A 22,006-nucleotide genomic window follows, 5' to 3' on the forward strand; every position below is an offset into this window, starting at 1 on the left:
GAGGCTGCAGTGAGCTATGATCATGCCACTGCACTACAGTCCAGGCAACAGACTTTGCCTCTAAAATAAAAAAAAAAACACCACCACCACCACCACCACCACCAAGAAAACCAAAGAAAAAGGCTGAGAGGAGAGATGGAAAGAGGATGAGAAAGAGAAAAACAGGGAGACAGACATAGAGACAGAGGCAGAGCCAGACAGGCTGCAGTCTGGATGTGGCCCCCACAATGAACTCCTCCCCTAGCCAAGCCTGGTCCATAGGCCACTGCGAGGCAGGGTCAGGGCTGCCCTGGGGGGAAGGACTTCTATGCCAGGTACTGCCATGTACAAGCAGGAGGGGCGTGCAGCAAGGAGGAAAGGCTGTAGGCAGCGACGCAGAGGGCTGGGCAGAGCAATGAGGCAGGGGCCGCTCCTGCCTGGCCAGGAGAAAACTCACCAGCCACTGCCCCTAGAAAGCTATCGTCTGTTAACTTAGCAGGGGCTATGGATTCCTGGCACCCAAGGGCTGTGACGGACATGATGTGGCCCAGCCGCGGCCCCAGAACCTCCCCGAGGAGGCAAGGCTCCCGCTCGGCCCAGGGCGCTCACCTTCAAGAGGCCGATCTCCTTGACGCAGTCCTGCCTCGCCTTGGCGTCCATCATCTCAAAGATCTTGGGCGGGAGGAAAAAGAGAAATAGAGTGGTTACAATCTGTGTCCAGTGCCCCAAAGGGGGCCACGGGGTCTGCTTTCCAGTCCCGGCTCTCCCACCTCCTCACCGAGGGACTCCGTGACCCCCCTGCACCCCCAGCCCCTGTAGGGCTTGCTTACTGTGGGTCCCCCCAGCACTGTCCCACCACAAAACCCATCGTGGCACTAAAGAACCAAGACAGAGAGCCCAGGTGAGCCCCTCCCCAGAAGATGGAGAGGGCGGGCCAGGCACAGTGGCTCACACCTGTAATCCCAGCGAGGCTGAGGTGGGTGGATCACTTGAGGTCAGGAGTTGGAGACCAGCCTGGCCAACATGGTGAAACCCCGTCTCTACTAAAAATATAAAAATTAGCTGGGTGTGGTGGTGCACGCCTGTAGTCCCAGCTACTCAAGAGACCTAGGCAGGAGAATCGCTTGAACCCGGGAGGCAGAGGTTGCAGTGAGCTGATCACGCCACTGCACTCCAGCCTGGGTGATAGACTGAGACTCTATCTAAAAAAAAAAACAAGATCAAGAGAGAAACTGGTCCTTTTTTGGACAGAGAGGACCCTGCTACTCCTCCAGCGCCCTGAAGCTGCGGGTGTTCTCTCCCCATTTCCCCAACGCCATTCTCTCTCCCGGGCCTCTTCTGCCCAGGCTCTCAATCTTGTTCTTTAAGGACAAGTAAGCAAATCAAGGGGCTTGGGAAGCTTTGCTGGAGGATTTAAAGCCATTTCCTCCAGCAAAGCTGTGTTCTGATGGGCCCAGCGGCTCTCATGGACATGGCTCCTGTCCTGACTTTGCCGCTTGACCTACTTCCTCCATTTAGGAGGGACGCAGAAGGCAGGAAGCCCAGAACTGTGGAGCAACCGCAGGCGCAAGGATGGGTGGACATGGTATGAACCTCAGCTCCCCCAAGACTCACGCTAGGGCCCTGGCAGTTATGAGATTTTCCTCATCTGAGAGACGAAATGACAATCCCCACCCACGGGACTGTTGAGAGGCTCCATGTGCTCCTTGCATGACCCAGTACACAGCAGGCGCTCAATGCATGCTCGTTTTTCTTTTCCTTTGCAGTTCACAGTGAACTTTCATCAATAGGAGTCCACCTGGTTCTCTCTGTAACCCAGTGAGTTGAGTGCTGTTTCCCTCGTTCACAGAGGAGGGGAGAGAAGGGACTGGCCCGGGCACCCCGTCCAGATGCAGAGACCGCCTCCCGAGATGCAGGTTTGACCCCACGGGTCGTCAGCTCACCTGCACCTTCTTCAGAGCCACTGTCTTCCTGTCCAGCAGGCAGGTGGCCTTGTACACCTCGCTGAACTGTCCTCGGCCTATCTTCTTTTCAATCTGGAAGTCCGCCAGCGAGCAGCGAAAAGACAGCGTGTTGGGATGCCTCTGGAACGGGGGACAGAGGGCCTCCGTGAGCAGCCAGGCTGGAGCAGAGGCCTGGGGACGACCCCTAGAGGCCCAGCACCCCAACAGCACCCTCTAAGGTGAAGGAGGGACTCTGCTGCCAACCCTGCTCTGGGAGCCTCCCAGGCACCCCCCCAGGGGGCTTTCTGCACAGGGTCCCCTGGGTCCCCTCAAGGACCCCCAGTGCAGGTGAAAAACTGAGGCTGTTCACGCTCCCCACTGCCCTCATCACCACCTTCATTGTCTGACCGTGTTTGTTTGCTGTCTCTGAGTCCCATCCCCGGGGGCTAGCTCCTTGGGACCACGGGCGTTGCCCATCTCATCCTCTCCTGAATCCTTGATGCCCAAACTGGGGTCCGGTAAGCCGGGTGCAGCTCATGTATCCCCAGCCCGTGGCCACCATGCAAAATGCCCCAGGTCATCATAAGAAATGGCAAGTTCCCTTCCTGGGGCAGCCACTCCCCATCTCAGACAAGAAAACCAAGGTTAATATTCATAGCCTTGGCCAGGTGTGGTGGCTCACGCCTGTAATCCCAGCATTTTGGGAGCTGAGGCGGGAGTTCGAGAGGTCAGGAGTTCGAGACCAGCCTGGCCAACATGGCGAAACCCTTTCTCCACTAAAAATATAAAAATTAGCTGGGTGTGGTGGCCCATGCCTATAATTCCAGCTACTCAGGAGGCTGAGGCATGAGAATCGCTTGAACCCAGGAGGCAGAGGTTGCAGTGAGCAGAGATCATGCCACTGCACTCCAGCCTGGGTGATGGAGACTCTGTCCCCCTCTCAAAAAAATGTGCAGCCTTACACTCTGAGCCCATCCTTTAGATAAACTGCCTTTTTTAGGGTGTCGTGAAGAAACCAGAGCTCCACAAAGACTCTGCAGGGGCCAGCATTGGAACACATGATCCTGCGCTAGGACCTGCCCAGGGATGGAGCCTCCAGGTGAGACTACAGTGGCCAGGAGGGCCCCAGGACACCTGTGCAGTGAGCTCTCAGGAAAAGGCAGGAGGGGGCGCCAACAGTGGGCCAGGGAAGGAGGAGACAGACAAGGGGAGAGGATGCCACATCTCTGGCCTGCCCTATGGTGAGATGGGCCCGGCTGTGTCTCCATTTGCCTGATGAGGAAACTGAGGCCCAGATGGAGCCATGCCCACATCACCGGCTCCATGCCACCGCCCCTAGTGAAGCCAGAACAAGCAGTTCAACTTTCTAGCATGAAGTGGGTCTTTGGTGAGGGTCACACTGAGCCGGGCACCGTACCGAGGCGTCTTTAGGAGCCAGCACCCTGGCGGAAGGCATCAAGACCAAACCGAGAACTACAGGACTGGCCCTTCTGACAGCTGCTTCCCCCACCTGGAAACACCAGGAACTGCTGGCCGGACCAGCTGCGTCTCAGCCTGAGATGCCTGCGGAGCAGGGGCACGTCTCCTGGGCAGGTCTAAGCTGGGTCCATCGACTTCTCCTCTGTCCTTCTCCCAGAGTGCCTGAGGGGAACCTGGTTATGTGGTGATCCCTACTCTGGGACTCTGAATCATGACTTAATGAATAATAGAAACTCACTGGAAAAGCAGGGAAAAAAGTAAAGTGAAAATGTCTCTTCTAGGCCAGGCGCGGTGGCTCACGCCTGTAATCCCAGCACTTTGGGAGGCCGAGGCGGGCGATCACTTAAGGTCAGGAGTTTGAGACCAGCCTGGCCAAAAAATTTTTGTAAAAACACAAAAATTAGCCGGGTGTGGTGGTGGGTGCCTGTAAATCCCAGCCATTTGGGAGGCCGAGGCAGGAGAATTGCTTGAACCTGGGAGGCAGAGGTTGCAGTTGGCCTAGATCGTGCTACAGCACTCCAGCCTGGGTGACGGTGAGACTCCATCTCAAAAAAAACAAAATGTCTCTTCCAGATTTGGCTGAGGGAACTCTACAGAACACCCTCCTGCGGGAGTGAGTGATGGGAGTCCAGGCCTCACAGCACACAGCAAGGTGAGGGCTGGGCCAACCTTGACTTTGAAGCCTCGAGGCCTAATTACCTCTCATGGTGGGTCCTGCCAGAGGACCCGATCTGGAGGGCTGCTGGAGGAGGAAGATGATGATTTTATCCACCATGTGCCAATGTCTGTCGGGTAAATACACCTGTACACAGAGCACCCACCTAAGAAGAGCAGGCATCCCGAGTGTCTACTGCATGCTGGGTTCTGTGCAGACACCGCCCACGTGCCCACTCTTTGGGTCCTCAGAACAACCCTGTGAGTGGGCCTCACTGCTGTCCCCATTTCAGGAATCTGAGGCTTGGAGGGGTAGCAGTGACCTGTTCTGATCAGGCAGCAAAGAACAGCAGAGCTGGGGTGTGACCCCAGGACTGGGGACTGTGGTGCCCAAGCTCTTGCTCCGTATCGGGTGGGCTCTCAGCTCAGATCCCTCCTCGGCTTTTCGCTCAAGACCCCCTGACCGGCCAGGCCTGCCACTTCCTGCTCCAGCCTCCATTCTTTCAGTCACCTGAGCCCTGCCCCAGGCCCCGCCCCAGGACCCGCCACCGGCCTCTTCAAAAGGGGGCCCCTGTCTAGTCCCCTCCACGTCCTCTGCACTGAGGCTCTGACCCCAGAGCAACTGCTTGGAGCATGTTTGTGGAATGACACATGGAATGTGCCTGACACGACCTGGCGCACAGTGGGACTCTGTGACTCAGACGCCGTCACCTCTAGGAATGCAGCCAAAATCACATACCCTCATAAACAGCCAGGGCGGCTTTCTGGGCACTTAGAGGAATCGCACGTACTCATAAAAATAACCATGAGGTGTTGTACGTTAGACACCTACTATGTCCTAGTTTCCAGCTGCTTAGACAGCTCTATGTCTCCAAACTCCTAAGAGCTTCATGAAGCAAGGGTTATGAATCCCATCTCGCAAATCAGGAAACAGGCTAGAACTCCCTGTCAGATCTAGAGCCAGCTGCACTGCTGGTGATGGGGGTGGGCTCCCTCCCCTCTTGGGCCTCAGTTTCCCCCAGGCACAGTGAAGGGTTTGGAGGAAGTGGTCCCTGAGGGTCTTTGCCCTGGAAGACCAGGCTTCTTACTGTGACTAGTGGGAGTCTGGCCGGGGTTCCCAACACTGCCCGTCCTGGGAGGCTACACTGTGCAGCTCCACAGTGGGGCCGAAGCTCCTGGTGGATGTGGGTGGAGGTGGCTGGGGCTCCAGCTGCTCACACGCATATGGATGACCCAGATTTGCATTTCTTGTCACAGTACATCCGACCCAATTAGAGGCCAGCTCCTCTGGTGGGGCAGCTTCCTAGACGGAGCACGTGTGCTGGGGACATGGTCCAGCAGGCTCTGGGGCACCACTGCACTCCCAGGGCTGCCACAGGACGCTGTCCCCAGGGTGGCCTCTGCTCAGGTGTGGGGCACGTTGAGACACCAGGCTCCTGGGGGCAGCTGCCTGGGCCAGCAGAGTCCTGGCCCTGGTGCACCTGGGGGCTCTCAGCAGAAGGGAAAGGGTGAACTGTGTCCTTGGCCTGGAAGGCCTGGCTGCTCCGTCGCCACCTCCAAGACCTCCCCCGCTCCTGGGTCAGCTCCCCGCAAGTTCCACTTTTGCCCCTGCAGCCAAGTGACCCTGGGCTGGTCGTCCACACACAGGCACAGTAACACTGGCTCCAGGATTTCTCTGAGGACTCTGGGAGATGATGTTGGTGATTAGTGTCTGTGTGGCTCTAAACTGCAAGACGGGCGTGGGGCTGGCCCCAGAACAGTGCGCCCAGGGTGGCCCCAAATGTGATCACTGCTGACTAATGACCGACCACCCCGATGGCCTTTCAGAAAACTGGTTTTTTTTTTTTTTTTGAGATAGAGTTTTGCTCTTGTCACCCAGGCTGGAGCGCTGTGGTGCGATCTCGGCTCATTGCAATCTCCGCCTCCCGGGTTCAAGCGATTCTCCTGCCTCAGCCTCCTGAGTAGCTGGGGAGTAGCAGGCGCCCACCACCACACTGGGCTAAATTTTTTGTATTTTTAGTAGAGATGGGGTTTCACCATGTTGGCCAGGCTGGTCTTGAACACCTGACCTCAGGTGATCCACCTGCCTCGGCCTCCCAAAGTGCTGGGATTACAGGTGTGAGCTACCTCACCCAGCCCAGAAAACTGGTTTCTGTTGCTCACTGTCCCTGCTTTGTGTGAAACCCTGTTGTGGCTCCTGGGGAAAATAACACTCCCAACCCCACCCCAGGGCACAAGTTGGCAGAGGGGTAACCACTGCTCTGGCTCTGATGTTGAGACTCCAATGCTGGAGCCTGGAGGCTGGGGCTCAAACCTCAATTCTGCCACTTCCCAGCTGTGGGCCTTGGGCAAGCCTTCTGGGCCTCAGTTTCCTCTTTGGAAACTGAGGAGATCATAACAGTACCCCCTTCAGGGGGCTGCTGGGGGTTAAATGGATAAGCAAATGCAAGCCCTTGGAAGAGGGCCTGGCACTAGGTGCTGGGACATGTCATTCTCCAGTCGTGGTGACGGTGATTGTGCTGCTATCTGTCGAATGGGCCTAGTGGTGGACCTGCTTCCCCGGGGGCTGGGACGGCCTGAGCAGTGGACAAGCCCAGGGGGTTCTTGGCTGTTGATATCATCACCCTGCCGTTCCCACCCCTCGGCGGCTGGCGGTAACCTTGGGGGCTGCAGTGAGGTGGTGGGGCTGACGACGTGCACCCGCGGGCAGGTAAGAGACACAACCTTGCGACTTTGTCACCCAGGACCATTTGTCAAGGGACCATGCTAGGCAAGAGCTGCCCTCAGCCTCCCTTCCAGGGCTGCGCTGTGGGGCAACACCATAGGAGGCCACCTCTGACTCCTCAGGCTCCTCTGCCAGGGCGCGGAGGCCCTCAGCTCTCCCCAAAGGCAGAGGAGACTGATCGAGGGGCCGGGGGACAGGGAGGCTGACCCTGCGGTGTCACCACTCGCTGTGCTGCCTGTCACCGTGGGCACGAGGGAGGAGGCCTGGGCTGCCTGGGGCAGGCACATGGGATTTGAGAGGAGGAGGGTGGAGGAACCGCTGGAACAAGGGCCCTGGGGAGCAGCAGGAAACTGGCGAGCAGGAGCCAATGAGATGGCCAAGGTCCCCGAGCCACCGCCATCCCAATCCCACCTCCCAAGAAATGTCGCTGGCCTTCTCAGGAAGGGGCAGGGCATGACTGGGAGACTGGGGGGCAGGGAGGATGCCTCAGACCACTATAGCTACCCCCACCCAGAAAGCTCTGAGAAACCCACGCTGTCTTCTCCAAGTCAGATCAAATTAGGCCACAAACACCCCCCACCCTGCGCTAATTTGAGTTTAAAATGTTTGAACCACAATCAGCCTCAGCCATAGACGAATCTTTTTTTTTTTAAACAGGAGCATAAAATTACATGCTAAAAGAATAAAAATGCATTCGCCCAATTAATTTTCTGAAATCTCATTAAAAAATTTAGCCTGACTAAGTCAGACTTCTGACCTGAATTTTAATCATCTTTACACTGGATGGGTCTTTTTTCCCTGATATTTGCAATGCATCATTAATTTTAAGGCAACCGTTTCTATGATTTTAAAAAGCACACTTCATCAGGATGACATTTCTTATAAACGAATTTCACCTTTAAAGACATCTGACACTGTGGGTAGGGAAACTCTAATGGATTTGGTAGATGTGTATATAGCGATATATTTTAAATCTGTGTTGCACAAAAGGGCACGATTTACAAAGAGTTCACATTGTCAGACTTATTCTGAGGCCAGCCCAGCTCAGCTCCTCACGATCTGCCTAACTTCAGACCCAAAGCCCATCTTCCCTTTCGAAGACCTAGCTGCCCAAAGCGGCACTGTGGGGTCCCACGGGCCTGGACCCAATCCCAACTCTGCCCCTTGACGGTGCGATGGCAGATTATGACATCAGCTTCCTTCCCTGCAAAATGGAGCATTGAGTAAGCAACTCCTCTGAGTCAGCAGGAGTACTAAGTGAGATGAGTCCCAGGCACTGGGCTGTTGGTACAAACACCACCATTACTGGCTCAGCTAAGACGTCTGTACCGCACTCCGTGGGCCACTGGCTCATGGGATCAGTGAGCCAATGCCCATCGCATGGAAGACTCCTAATAACAAAACCCAAAACGATCTAAATCATTATGGTTCTCCCAGGACAATTCTCATTAACAGAGTCTGGAAAAAGCTAAGCTTACACATACAAAAGATGATCTGGAACCAGCTCCGACGACTCACAAGCAGAGACATAAAGGGCGAAACCACAAAGAGTTCCAGCTGCCACTCCTGACAACCCCTCTCCCTCATCCCTTCCACTACCAAGTGAGGCTGCTTTCCCCTGGAAGTCTCTGGAACCCTCTCTCCCCATGTCCAGCCCCCAGTGCTGTAGCCCCATGAGGCATCATCTCACCTGGTGAAGAAGGGGCCTCCTCACCTCCCTATTTTCACCTTCCCTGAGCCTTGAGCACGAGCCACCAGTGATCTATCTAGAACCCAACCCAAGTACCCCCTTGCCACCTGAAAACCCATAATGGGCTCCTCATTTGCTACAGATTCAATTTCAAATGAGATAGTATGGATTTGAGACCTTCATAAACACCATACATTCTTTTACCTTCTCTAAGCATAGGTATTTCAACACCTTCTCTAACCTGATTGGCCATGCACCTTCAGGTCTGGGGCCTCTCCCTGTCCCACCCCAAATTCCCGATCATCTATCTAGCAGAACTGGCCTCCCCATTCTCTGGGCTCTCCCAGCATCTGTCCATCCCTCCCGGGGAGCTTCCACCTCTCTGCAACATGCAGAGCTTCTCAGCAGACTGGGAGCCCCCAAAGGCAGGCACTGGGCACTTCCCATGGCAGGAAAAAAACCCCAAAAAAACAGTTGCTGAATTGACAGCAGTTAGCAGACACTGAATTTCTTTTCTTTTTCTTTTTTTTTTTTTTGAGATGGGGTCTCACTCTGTTGCCCAGGCTGGAGTGCAATGGTGCAATCTCGGCTCACTGCAACCTCTGCCTCCCAGGTTGAAGCGATTCTCATGCCTTGGCCTCCCGAGTAGCTGAGATTACAGGTGAACACCACCACACCCAGCTAATTTTTATATTTTTAGTAGAGACAGGGTTTCACCATGTTGCCCAGGTTGGTCTTGAACTCCAGACTCAGGTGATCCATCCACCTTGGCCTCCCGAAGTGCTGGGATTACAGGTGTGAGCCACCGTGCCCGGCCCACTAACTGAATTTTAATAGCCATTGATATTTGGTCATTAAACCTTAACCAACTAGCATCACTGCTTTGGGAAGATTCTGATAAAGATTTTGGCCTGTGCAATGCACACCTAGAAAGAGCTGACCCAATCCCCTGCAAAGTTCTCTCGGAAGAGCACCCAAATATAACTGAACTTGGCACATCCCAACCGGCTTTGCAAAGACTTTCCAGATGGAAGACACATTAGCCGGGGCTTTCTCAGGCAAGAATATCTTTCCCCTTCTTGGAAATTCACGTGGTTCTTAGTGTGTCAGGTGAGGCTTACACTTCATTCCCAATGAAAGCTCTCTGTAGCACATTGGTAAAATTTAAAAAGCATGAGGCATTTTAAGCTTCTTTCCTCAATTCCATTCATTCATTCATTAGAAACCTCTATAAAAGCAAGTACGTTCAGCTTTCCTAAGTATATATGAATTTCATATATAGTTCTGCCGGTTTCAGCAAATATTTTTTCGTGTGCTGCTGGCTCTCAAGGCTAGAAAGCTTCCTGAAATGAACAAGCCACTAGCCTTGGGCATAGGAGGTTAACAAAAACCACAGTTCAGGTGGTTGTAGTCTCTTTCTTTCTACACTGGGGGTATTATCCAGCTCGGAGGTTTTTAGCTATGAAAACAGAAATGGTTTTTAAAATATAAGATCCATGACATACCATTTCCTCAGTACTCACGATGTGAGGTGCTGTGTTGGATGTTTACAGTAACTATCTCACTTAGTCTTCACAGCCGCCTCATGAGGGAAGTGGCATTATTATCCCATTTTATAGATGAGGAAACTGAGGCTCAGAGAGGTTGCTTTCCTAGTCTCACCCGGCTAATGAGAGACGGAGAGCTGGGTGCGGAAACAGCCTGGCCCACATCAAAGCATTCTTAGCCTGGCTCCTTCCTCTGAGGATGGTTTCAGGGAAGCAGTGGTGCCTCCTGCTATTACGGAAAATGCCTGGCCCATTAATTCCAGGTGCTTCTATGTCCTGAAACAGGCGAGACACGGCTGGGATGTCTCCCCAGACAGTGTTTAAATCCCCAAGGCTTCAGGAGCCGAGGAGAAAGTCCCCCTTTCCCATCCCAACCTGGAGCCGGCGCGGTACATGGGTGGCCTTGCGCCCCCATTCTGCAAACCCAGCCAGATGCTGGTGGGACTGGGGGCATCGTTGCCCGACAGCCGCTGCCCAGAGCAGCCCAGCTCCGAGTAATCGTAACTAATTACACTTAACTATGTCATTACCCTCTCCAACATGTGCGACGAGACGTTGTGAACGCTGCCACCGCAGCCCACCGCCTCTTCGCCTTGCTCGTGAAATAATTACGGGGCCCTCTCCTCTGCCAAATGAGGTTGTAATTAACCCTAATTGCTCAAAATGCAACTGGCTAATTCTGGGAGATTAATCAAGGGGGATTCAATTGTTAGTGAATGACTTAATATGACAAATTGCTACATTACCCGAGGAGGCCCTGCTGCCCCCAGCCATCAGCACCATGTCCTGGTAGACTCTGGACCCACAGTGTCCTGGGGCTTCCCAGCTTTCTGGGATCTGCCTCCCCAAATTCTACCTAGGAAATGGGCCCCTGCATGAGTACAAATAGCATAGATGCCCCATGGACCCTCTGCATGCTTGTGTGTATGCATATACACACACCCCCACCAGATACGCACACAAACATAGTGTCCACTAGCTCAACGTGTTGCCTCTGTGTCAATCTGCGGCATCACCGCCCTCCTTGGGCTGATGCAGCTGTCCACCAGGGAGCATGGCTTGGTGATAATGCAAGCACAGGAGAAGGATTTCAGACCTGCCTGCCTCCTTAGCCCAGAAGCTTTGTGCAGTGCATAACCTGTACAACTGTACATGGCAACCTTGCCATTGAGGTCAAACATCAGCCAATCTGAAGTCTTCCAAGAGGGATTAGGCAGTTAGAAGCTGTAATCAAGCCCTCCATGGCTCAGGAGGGTGGCTATCTCTGAGCCTCCCCTGAATTTAGGTCTCACATCCTTTGGAGAAAAAGCCAACACCATATAAGAGAACTTTTCATCATTCTAAGCTGGCCACAGGACCCTACAGGATCTAGCTGTGCTCAACCTGCCCAGACAAGCTCTCTGTCCCCTCCAGGCCTTTGCATGCCACTTCCATGAGGAAGCCTCTCTGGCCCCGGATCAGGTGCCTTGCTGGGCTCCCTAGGCCCGCAAGGTTCTTCTGCTCAGCTCCTTATCTTTCTCTCCCATGAGGCTGTGTGCTCCCTAAGAGCAGACCTGAGTGTCTTCCACACAGCCCCGTCCCAAGTGGGTACACAGCACACACACCCACAGTTCCTTAACTCAGCGAGCACGCGGGGCCCCTCTGTGCCCGGTGTGGGATTGTCCCACCAGCAAAGCCCTGCTCCAGGGGAGCTCTCCATCTAGAAAGTGAGGCAGACCCAGGAACTAGTGCCCCAGTGAGATGTGATCACGGGCATCACCCAGGTGTGTGGACACAGGTGTGCGGGCAGCCCAGAGCAGAGAGCAGGGTGGAAGTGGAGGTCTCCCCAGAGGGAGCAGCATTTGCACTGACTTGGAAGAGGGGTCAGAGAGGGCGTGCCAGGCCCGGGCAGCATGGGGTACATAAGGCAGTTCAGAAACCTAGAAGTCACCTTCAGAAAAGCTGCTGAAGGCTGCCTGGCTCTCCAAGGTATCTAGAGAGAGCGAGAGGCAGGCGTTAATAAGCCAGTGTTCTCCCAAACTCTGCTGGTTCTAGAAGAGGCTGAAGGGGGCTGAAACACAGTTAAGACCAAAATGGGAGGCAATGTTGGCTCACTGTAAGAAAGAATTTTCTGACCCACAGTACAGTCAGCCCATTCCTCTGAGTCCCTCGCTGTTCTCAGGGCCTCCACAGCACCCTCTGTACCTTTCCAACCATGCTGATCCCTGAGATAAAGCTGTTCCATCCACTTGGAACACTCCAGGGGCAGGATCAGGGTGCAGGGTCCCAGCCTAGAGCTTGGCAGAGGAGGCTTCTCTGAGTATTACTGAATTCAACGATGAGCTCACTAGATTTGGTAGCGAGCTCCCCATCACTGGAAGCATTCAAGAGGTTCTGTTTCAGGGAGCTGAAGGGTTTCCACCAGTAGGAGTTTGGACAAAGGAGGCTCAGGGATCCGTATTCCTTGGGAACTCTTCAGTGTGCTGCAGACAAAGGTAAGGGGCTTACCTGTGGGTCAGGAGGATGCACAGGCCCCAGGGTGTGGCAGAGGTTGTTGGAACTCCCTCCATGGGGCATGTGGCCGGGCTGTCCTGCCATCCTGCATGCCAGCCTCACGAGGGCACGAACTGCAACAGAAAACAGCGGCCTGTTCACTTTCTCTTTGAGACCCTCAGAAGCAGGAGGGACTTTCGCTCACCCCATTTTACAGATGCGTGAGCTGAGGTGCAAAGCCGTTCAGTAATTTGCCCACGGTCATCCAGCTCCGAAGTGGCAGGGCTACAACTTGACACCCCCGGGTGACACAGTCTCCTTCTGTTAGACTGTCCTAAGTCACTAGGATTATCCCCACTGGAAGAGGCTCCAGGCAGGGAAACGTCCATCAGCAGCCCCCAAGGCCAGGAAGGAAGACACCGGATTCAACCCGACATTTGCTGGAGTCCAAAGACTTGTTCTTTCCACAGCACTGCCCCTGCTTCTTGGGGAGCAGTTCTGTACCCCATCCCCCATTGTCACCCCCACCTAAACCCATGCTGGCAGCCTGGGTGCTCAGAAGAGAACGGCCTGGGTCAGGCTGCAGACAGCTGCTGTGGGAAGGAACCTACGTCCTTGTCCTGGCTGGACCCTGGCGCACCACACGTGTGACACAGGGAAGGCCAGGGCCAAGAGGTCCTGTTTGCCGTCCTACTTAGACCTCTGTGCAAAGGAACAGCCCCCCTCAGCCTCCAGGGCTTGGGCTGCCCTGGGAGAGTCAGAGATGCTGGTCATAGGTAGTCACAGCAGCCACAGGTCCCTGGTTAAGCACCCACTGTGTGCCCAGTCCTGAGCTCAAGGCCATCTGGGCATCTCCCCCAATATTTTAGCCTCTGGCCTCCCCCATCAGACAAGTGCTTCTGGGGCAGGGTCTGAGGTTATGTGCATAGAACCTGTGTGACCCAGCCACCGGGATGCTTCCTGATGCCAGGGGAAAAGCCCTCCTCCTCCCCAGAAGGAGAGACCTGCGCTCACCCCACAAGCATTTCTGCAGCACCTCCTGTGTGCCAGGGCTCCCACATGGTGTGCATGGAAGGGACTAGATCACACATGTGATGGGGCCCCTGTTTCTGGCTGCTGCTCCTTCTCCCAGACAAGCCCTGGATGTCCCGAGGGGCAACTCTCATGTGACCACATCCTAGGCAGAACCCCTTGAGGCCTGGCCTAGGCTCCTGGAGCAGTTCAGCTGTACCCCTGGAGAGCCAGAAGTCCTGAGGAATGGAGGGCCCCCCTGCGGTGGCCCTTATTCAACAGCTGAGGGGGCGAGAATGAAAGCCAGTCCCGTCTCAGGTCGGGGCCCTCCGAGATGTGACTCGTATCCTAGAGCCCCCGGCGCGGTCAGCGGGTTTTGTCTGAGAAGGAACCTCTGGTCCGTCTCCTGCCCATTCCTGGCCTTGCCCTCCCTCCTCCCTGAGTGGTTCTCCCAGGGGCACTTCATAAATCCCATGCCTACATATCCCCATCTCAAGTTTGGCTTCTGGAGGACCCAGCCAAAGACGTCATCTCTCTCCAGACAGACCCCGCCTCCTGCTGTCTCACCTGGTCACCTATGCCCCAGTCAAATTCCAAACCAAGAGTCTTCCCCCGGTCTGCTGGGCCAGCAGCCCTGCCACTCCCTCCCAGGTAGACCCACGCCCCCATTAACACGGGGGTGTTTCAGGAGGTGGGAAAGGCATCAACACCCTCCGGGCTGTCACAGCCAGCTCCTAGAGGTCCGGTCACTGTGTCTCAGGGTGCAAGTCACTCTTCCTTCCTCCCCACTGTAGTCTGTTTCCAGCCACAGTGGTTGGCCAACCAGACCTCTCAGGCTCCAGGGATGTCTGTGACACCCTTTGACATGTCAAAGGATGTCCACCAAACCCTAACTCGCCCGCTGAGCTTGGCCTCCCAAGCTGTGCCCTCCAAGGCACCCTGAGGCTCCCCAGAACTTGCAGGCTGGCTCCCAGCACCCTTCTCCCTCTGTGTCCTCAGGGCGGCCCAGCTCTCCTCCCTGCCCCACACCTTCCACAGACTGTTCTGGGGTAAACCTGCTCTCTCAAAATAGATGACAGGATGTGAGACTGCAGGGAAGTGGATGGTATGGACTGCAGAACACGCCCAACTCAGGGTCAGGGGGGCCCTCGCTGGCTGCAAGTCCTGCCAAGCCTGGCTCATGCAGTCTCCTGCTTGGGAAGCTGCAGAAACTCAACCAACTTTGACCCACAGACTTGGCCATTTGATGTGGTTCATCCTAGTGTGGACAGATCAGTCAGTAGGTCTCTTGCTGTCTTTTTAGTCTGTGCACACAGAGCACTGTCAGATCAGTGTCACACGAGGGGCATTATGGGTGCACCTGCCTCTTCCCTCCCCACCCCTGCCTCTGCCTCAGCACAGGCCTCATCTCCCCACCTGGGTCTCCCAGCGCTCAGTGCTCTCCCTGCCAAGCCCTCAAATGCAGATGGGAAAATGGCACCCTCGGTGTCTCCACCATTTGTGCCGAGTTCTTGCACTGGAGCGCAGGTGACATCCCAAGGTGACACAGGGGAAGACCCAGGGTATAAAGAGCCCCAGGATAAACAGATAAACACGAGCACCTTCCCCAGGCATCTTTGTTAGGGGGAATATGAGAGGGAGCAGAATGTAAAATGCGCATGATTTTGAAGATAAAACTGAGCCTCCTGCAGGCTCTGCAGCTGCTTCCAGCTGCACCCCTAGACCCCTCAGGGTGACATGCTCACTGTCCTCTGCCCTTAGGGAGACCTCCAGGGAAAGAGTGGAGAACTGTCTTCAGTGAGAAGGTTCCATCTTTATCTCAGAAGGCACCAGCCTTGGCTCGCAGGGTCACCCCTGCGAGACCCATGCACACATCGGCTTACCCGCCCACCTGCCCTGGGGCCTCCCATGTACTGGAAACTGTGGCAGTGGAATCTAGACCCTGTCACTCACCAGCTGAGACCGTGGGCAAATCCCACTGGGGAGGAGCCTAGCGGGTGCTTGGGAATGTCATTCCTGCCCTCCCCACGTGGCGCTGACCGCATTCTCCAACAGCTGCAGCCAAAGGCCATGGTCTGCACACTCTCAGGAGCTCACCTGTGGCCTCACATGGGCAGGGCTCCAGGAGCAGTGCAAGGGGGACCGGGAATAAGAGCTAATAATTGCAGGGCCCTGATCATGCTGGGCCCTGCCCTACGCTCTTCACCTCTATTAGCCCATCTCATTTTGTCAACAACTCCATGAGGTAAGGTCTATTATGGTCCCATTTCACAGATGAGAAAACTGAGGCATGAAGAGGTTAAGAGATCTGCCCGGGTCCCAAGGATCACAGACAAAAGGAGCCAGGATTTGAACCAACAACTGCATATTTGTCCAAAATTACGGTACTGCACTCCCCACAGGTTCTTACACAGCAACACCATCATCTCTCCAGCTGGCTCCACCCCGAATGGGCCCTCTCTCCACTTGAGAATGGGGCCTGTGCTGCTGATGCACAGGGGTGATCTCAGGGCTGGCAGACCACAAGGGCCCATTTCCTCCACAGGGTCCCCAGGGGCAGGAGCCCCCGGAGACTCTGCCCCACTGACCACAGCAAGCTGATGCAGCACCACTGTCTACCCCAGTGGTGCCTTTGCTGCCAAACCCCAGTCATTACGAGCTGCTCTGTTCAGAACCTAATGGAACCTGCGGCACCATTAGCCTCCAGGGAGGAGCCGGCAGGTGTTGATGTTCCCTGTTCTAGGAAAGCAGCAGCCACGGAGGACTCTGCAAGCCCCTACCCACCGAGAGCCAGAGAGGGTCCCTGCTGAGGGGAAGGAGGTGGGGAGGCGCGAGGGGGAAGGAGGAAGGGAGAAAGGAAGGGATGAGGGTTCCTGTGGGCCAGGTCTTTCCCATTCACCCTCGGGGCTATTGGTAGACCCATTTTATAGATGGGGAAACCGAGGCTCAGAGGAAAAGAGGCTCGATGCCATTAGGCTGATAAGCTGCAGAGAAAGGATTCAAATCCAGATCTCAGTGACTCTAAACTCCCTCTTTGTTCCAAGGAATCTACTGCCTCTTGGGGCTCTCCATGGGTATTGGATTTTAGGGCATTTTGTTCTATTGCTCCACACCCCAACAGAAACCCAAGCCCTGTGCTCCGGAAATTCCTGCCAGAAACTGCTTCTTAGGGGGTTCAGATGCAGAAAGGCCAAGGCAAAGGGGACGTGGAAGGACGAGCCACACGGAGCAGGGAAAAGACCCTTAGCACATGCGTGCAGGCACCTCGGGGTAACACTGAGGACTGCCCGTCCCCGGGATCCCGCGGCTCCTGCCAAGTTGCAGAACAATGAGGTAGTAGCTGCCAAGCCCAAGTCAGGGGCCAAAAATCCATGGAATGCAAGACCCAGAGCTGCAGGCCACACTGAACACCACCTCAAAGAGGGCTTTTCTTCTGCCTCAAGCAAGGGCCCTACATTTGCAAAACACTGTGGATAGCTGCACAGTGAGGCTTCCCAGCTCAGGTTCCTGGCTTTAGGCTGCCGTGTGCTGTGTGTCCCCAGGCACTGAGGGACCAGATTGCGAGAAGCCTCAGGGTTCAGTGAGGCTGGCGGGGAGCTGGACTGCAGGAGTCCAGGTCCTGGCCCGGTTTCATCTAACCATGCTGCGTCTCAGTTTCTTCATCTGGAAAATGGGCTAACAGTCAGATCTTCCTCTTAGGGTCACTGTAAACTCCTTAGCACAGAGCCTGGCACACGGGAAGGGACCTCTGAGGCTTTAGCTATGAGGCTATTTAGCTATTGAAGCTAACCCTCACTTGTACAATGGAGGAGTGATCACCTCCATGTGACAGACATGGGGCCTGAGGCAGGGACTTGCCCAGGGTCATCCCTGCCCCAGGTAACACAGCTGGTAAATGACACAGCTGGGGCTGTTGGACCCAAGATTGCTGCTCTATGTCCTACGCAGCATGGCCTCTTTAGGACTGCTCTGGAGCAAACGTCTTCATCATCTACGTGAGCCGTGGCTGCCTCTGCAAAGCCAGCTGCTGTGCCGCACCCTGCCCGGCCATGGATGAGGCTCTCACTAATGTGGGCTGTGACCCTAGGGAGATATGAGCACTTGGGTTTAATCCAGGCACCTGCTGGAAGGGATCGGCTGCTGTAATGGGCTGGCTCTGAGGTTCCAAGTGGCCTTTCTGACCAAGGCTGTCATTGGGCCCTTGCCTCTGAATTTTTGGAAACTTCACCTAGGGGGAAGTCATTCCTGTGCCTCCTGTCAAATGCCACACTTCATGGAGACTGGTGGCTCATCGTGGCCCAGCCAGTGAAGCACGACCTCAGACACCAGGAGGGCTCTGTCCAAGGACCCTGCTTGGAGCAGGTTTGGGGGCATGAGCTTGCAAGGGTCCATGTGTACTGGGGTCCATGCATGGAAGTGCATTCATATACTGGATCTTACACCTCTCCTTGCTCTGAACCCTGGAGGTGGTAACGGTGTGTGTCCTGCCTGCCTCTTCTGCTGCTGTGTGTGCATGTGCACAGGCATGATCAGGGGTCATCTAATGTCCACCAGGCTCGTTCTGTCCACTGAAGCAGAGGGTAGACGTGGCAAAGGCAGTTGTGGCTCCCAGACTGACAGGTGTTGCCAAGCCCAGGGAGAACCCACTCCTGGCCTTGGAGGTCAGCCTTGGCCAGACACTGTACTCCCCTCTCCAGTTTCCCTGAGCAAGGCCCCTCCTCTGTGCCTCCAGCCGAGGGCACAGCTTCACAGGTTGTTTTCCCTAAAGCAGGAAGCCGTCCCTGTGGCTTCACACTCAGGCACACACAGCTTTCTCTCCGCCCCGAGCGAATGGTACTGGCAGCACCAGTGCCAGCACCAGGGGTGATGTCTGTTGGTCCAGCTGGCTCCTGGTGGCAGAAGCCTAGGATGGATGCCCACTGCCTGGGGCCTTCAGCCAGCCTGCAGAGGCTCCACTGCCCGACACATGCCCCAGGGAGCTGAAGATCGGAGGCCCGGCAAGGACAGCTCACTGCACTGGCCACTGGCTGGGTCAAGGCTGGACCAACTTCAACATCAGCCAACATCCACGGGTGAAACGGCATCTCCCAAGAAACCTGCAAAGTACCATCACCCTTGTTTTGTTGATGAGGAAACTAAGGCTCCATGGAGAAACATGGCTTGCCAAAGTTGAGTCCACACAGTGGAGAGAGCTGCCATTTGAACCTGCTTCTCAGACCAGCCAGACTGAGCAATTACAGAAAGAAACTCAGCGCAAGCCCAGGGGCTGTAAGGAATGCCACGCCCAGGCACACTGGCTGGCAGGGAGCACCAGAATAACAGCCCCCGCCAACAGAGCATGCACCACACATGCGCCAGGCAGATGCCCAGTGCCGCTCATACCTCGTTCACACTTACAGACCCCTAGACGGGCGCCGCTATGATCCACACTGTTCAGAAGAGAAACCAAAGTTCAGACAGGTTGAGTGACGGGCGCCAGGTCACACAGCAGGCGGCAGGCAGAACTGACACTCGAAACCAAGTCTGCCTTGGTCCAAACTGCCTTGGAAGAGGGTGTGAATAAATGACTGACTGAATGAATTCTGGCCCAGAGCTGTGGCTCTGGCTGCTGGGCCCTTCCCCAGCCCCAGCCCCTCTTCTTGTCTGGTCTCAGGATAATCAGACGTTGCCCATTCATCACTTGACAGGAAGCAGCCCGATCTCAGGCCAGAGTCATGGGGGCCTGTCAAGCTGGAGGGGACAAGCCACAGATGGAGTCTGGTTTCCGGCCGGGTCCTGTGTTCCCTCACGCTCGCCCCAGCTCTCCACCTGCAAAGCCATGCATCCTGCCCGGATTCTGCAGCTCCATGACGGCGGAAGCCTGGCTGCTCTAAGGTGCAGGGATGCAGGACCATGAGCCACTGCTGGACGGTGGCCATGCAGACAGGTTCCCCGCTGCCCCCTTCCTCAGGGTGGTGGGGCCTCCCCCAGAGTGGGCCTGCAGCATCAGGAGGCCAGGTGATTGGGGGCCACACGGTGCCCACCCAGAAACAGGGCTGCTGTAGCCTCCGGATGCCTCGCCCTCCCCCAGGACCCACACCTGGTCTTCATCCAGTCCCAACCATTCTTCCTCCAAATGTCTTCACTCACCCCAGGGCCTCCACCCTGTGCTGGCCTTGTCCCTTCTCATTGGGTCCCTACAGTTACCTTCAGCCTCCACACTCCCCTGCAGCCCAGCCTCCAGCCCACCATGGAAAGGTTTTCCTAACACACAAGCCTGAACCTGCCAATCTCTCCCGAAACTCCACAGCAAAAGGTCCGCACACCGGAGCAAGCCATTCCCTGACCACCTGACACGAGCCTGCCCTCATGCATTTGCCCCCAACATCCCCCAGGCCTTGCGTGCAGCCGTATTAAATGAGCGGTCCCCATCCCCAGCAACACAGCACCCTGGTCCTTCCACATCATTCCATGCACCAGCCTTGGACTAAAGACCCACCGGTGCCTCTCAATGGGCAAAGTCCCACTTGTCTGCCAGGACCAGATCTCTTGACCCTCCTTCATCTCGGCACTTTTTTTTTTTTTTTGAGATGGAGTCTTGCTTTGTCGCCCAGGCTTGAGTGCAATGGCGCGATCTCTGCTCACTGCAACCTCCGCCTCCTGGGTTCAAGTGATTCTCCTGCCATTTGAACCTGCTTCTCAGACCAGCCAGATGGAGCAATTACAGAAAGAAACTTAGCACAAGCCCAGGGGCTGGAAGGACTACCACGCCCAGGCAGACTGGCTGGCAGGGAGGAACTGACACACTACTCAGGATCCCGAGTAGCTGAGATTATAAGCACACACCATCACGCCCAGCTAATTTTTGTATTTTTAGTAGAGACGGGGTTTCGCCATGTTGGTCAGGCTGGTCTTGAACTACTGACCTCAGGTGATCCTCCCACCTTGGCCTCTCAAGGTGCTGGGATTACAGGTGTGAGCCACCATGCCCAGCCACAGTCTTGGCACTTCTTGTGGGACCTTGGGGAAGTCCCGTCCCCTCCCTGAGCCATAAACGTCCCCATCCACAAAAAGGAACAGCCCAAGCTTGCAGGGAGGCTGCAAGGACTCTGTGAGCACACAGTGGGCAGCCAGGGGGCACCAAGGCCCCTTCTTCCCTTTCCCATCTGGTGGCATCTACACAGGTTTCTCCCTGAAGGTGGGCTGTTGAGGACACAAACTGCTTCCTTTGTCACCATGTCTGCCTCCTCTGCCAGCCTTTAAGGGCAGGGACTGACCTTTGCGGTCATCTGTAAACCTCCAGTGCCTCACCTAGGGCCCGGTGAAAAGTGGGCCACCCAGGGGGCGTTGGCAGAATGAATCTCTGACTAGTAGGTGGAGGGGGCTCTTCCCACCCTCCTGCAACCCCAAGAAACCTCTGCTGAGGGCTCAGCATCCCTGTGGTCACAGATCAGACAAAAGTCACTGGAGATTCAAAACCAACTGGGCCGCACACTGCAGGGTTCCCAGGGCCTTTTTGAAAATCGAGGAGCATCCCAATCACCTTTCACTTCCTCCTCGGGTAATAAAACCCAATTCTGGAAGAAAAAAAATGCAGAAGCTGTAAACATCTTGTCTCTCAGTTAAAGGAGCAACAAAGCATTTGGCTTCTGCCCAGAAGATTCTTGACTCTGGGACCTGGTCAAGGCTGGGTCCGCTCCCAGCCTCCCTGAAGATGAAGCTGAGATCTGCTGAGTGCTTCCTCTGTGTCGGGCACTGCAGGCAGCAGCTCAGCACATCCCTGCTGTGAGGTCTGCAAGCCCTTCACTTTTACAGATGAAGAAACTGAGGTGCAGAGAAGTTAAATGACTTGTCGAGCTCATGCAGCTGATAAGCAGCATGGCCTGTTTTTGAACTCAGATCCAACCCTCTCCAAAGTCTGCATTTTAATCATTTGCCTGAGGTGATCCTTGGTGACCACAATGCAGCTGGGGAAAGCTGCGGTCTCACTCTAGGAGTCCCAGGCCCGCTAGCAGGCCCACCATCCCAGAGACCCCTGCCTGCCTGGGAAATGATCTTGCTCTCACCTCGAGGCCTTGGCAGGCTCTGCTCCTCCTGCCTGAAATGAGCTGCCTCCCAGCAAACTTCTCTCCTGGGCATCTCCTCCAGGCAGCCTTCCTGGACTCACCCCGTCACTCCCAGCTCCACAGCCTGCTCCCCCGTGCTGTCTCTAATTCATGTGTCTTCTTCTCCTTGAACATGGAAATGTCCTTGAGGGTAGAGACTAAACCACTCTCTCCACGGCCCCAGCGGGTGGCAGAGAAGAGGCTGGGTAACTGGTTGCTGACTCAGTACAGAAACACCTGAGGCCAGGAGGGAGAAGCCTGGCCCCCCCAGACCAACTCATGCCAGGGGGACCACTGGGGAGAGGCTGGGGCTTAAGGGAAGGGATGGATTTCAGAGCAGAACCGCAGCTACTACCCTGCTGACTGACAGTGGAAGAAGGACCAAGTGGAACAGCCCCGGGGGCTGGAGGGCTTCGGTGTTT

General features: G+C 55.4%; 1 protein-coding gene across 9 annotated transcripts in view; it reads right to left on the minus strand.

Moving 5' to 3' along the window:
• Nucleotides 1-22,006, minus strand: part of NEK6 (NIMA related kinase 6) — a 95,715-nt gene that overhangs the window by 37,853 nt on the left and 35,856 nt on the right. For 7 of the 9 annotated variants that reach the window (XM_024345876.3, XM_063788338.1, XM_003312272.7 and 4 more), the window contains exons 2-4: nucleotides 12,505-12,623; nucleotides 1,923-2,063; nucleotides 589-651 (exon numbers count right to left, since the gene is read on the minus strand). In XM_024345876.3, coding sequence (XP_024201644.1) covers nucleotides 589-651; nucleotides 1,923-2,063; nucleotides 12,505-12,594 — 294 coding nt within the window. In that variant the 5' untranslated portion in view covers nucleotides 12,595-12,623. Of the gene's footprint in view, nucleotides 1-588; nucleotides 652-1,922; nucleotides 2,064-12,504; nucleotides 12,624-21,545; nucleotides 21,711-22,006 lie in introns of all 9 variants that reach the window. The other 2 variants (XM_016961628.4, XM_063788337.1) reach the window with 1 other exon arrangement.

The sequence above is a fragment of the Pan troglodytes genome, chromosome 11 (genome assembly GCF_028858775.2).
Source record: "Pan troglodytes isolate AG18354 chromosome 11, NHGRI_mPanTro3-v2.0_pri, whole genome shotgun sequence".
In the NCBI taxonomy this organism is placed as follows: domain Eukaryota; kingdom Metazoa; phylum Chordata; class Mammalia; order Primates; family Hominidae; genus Pan; species Pan troglodytes.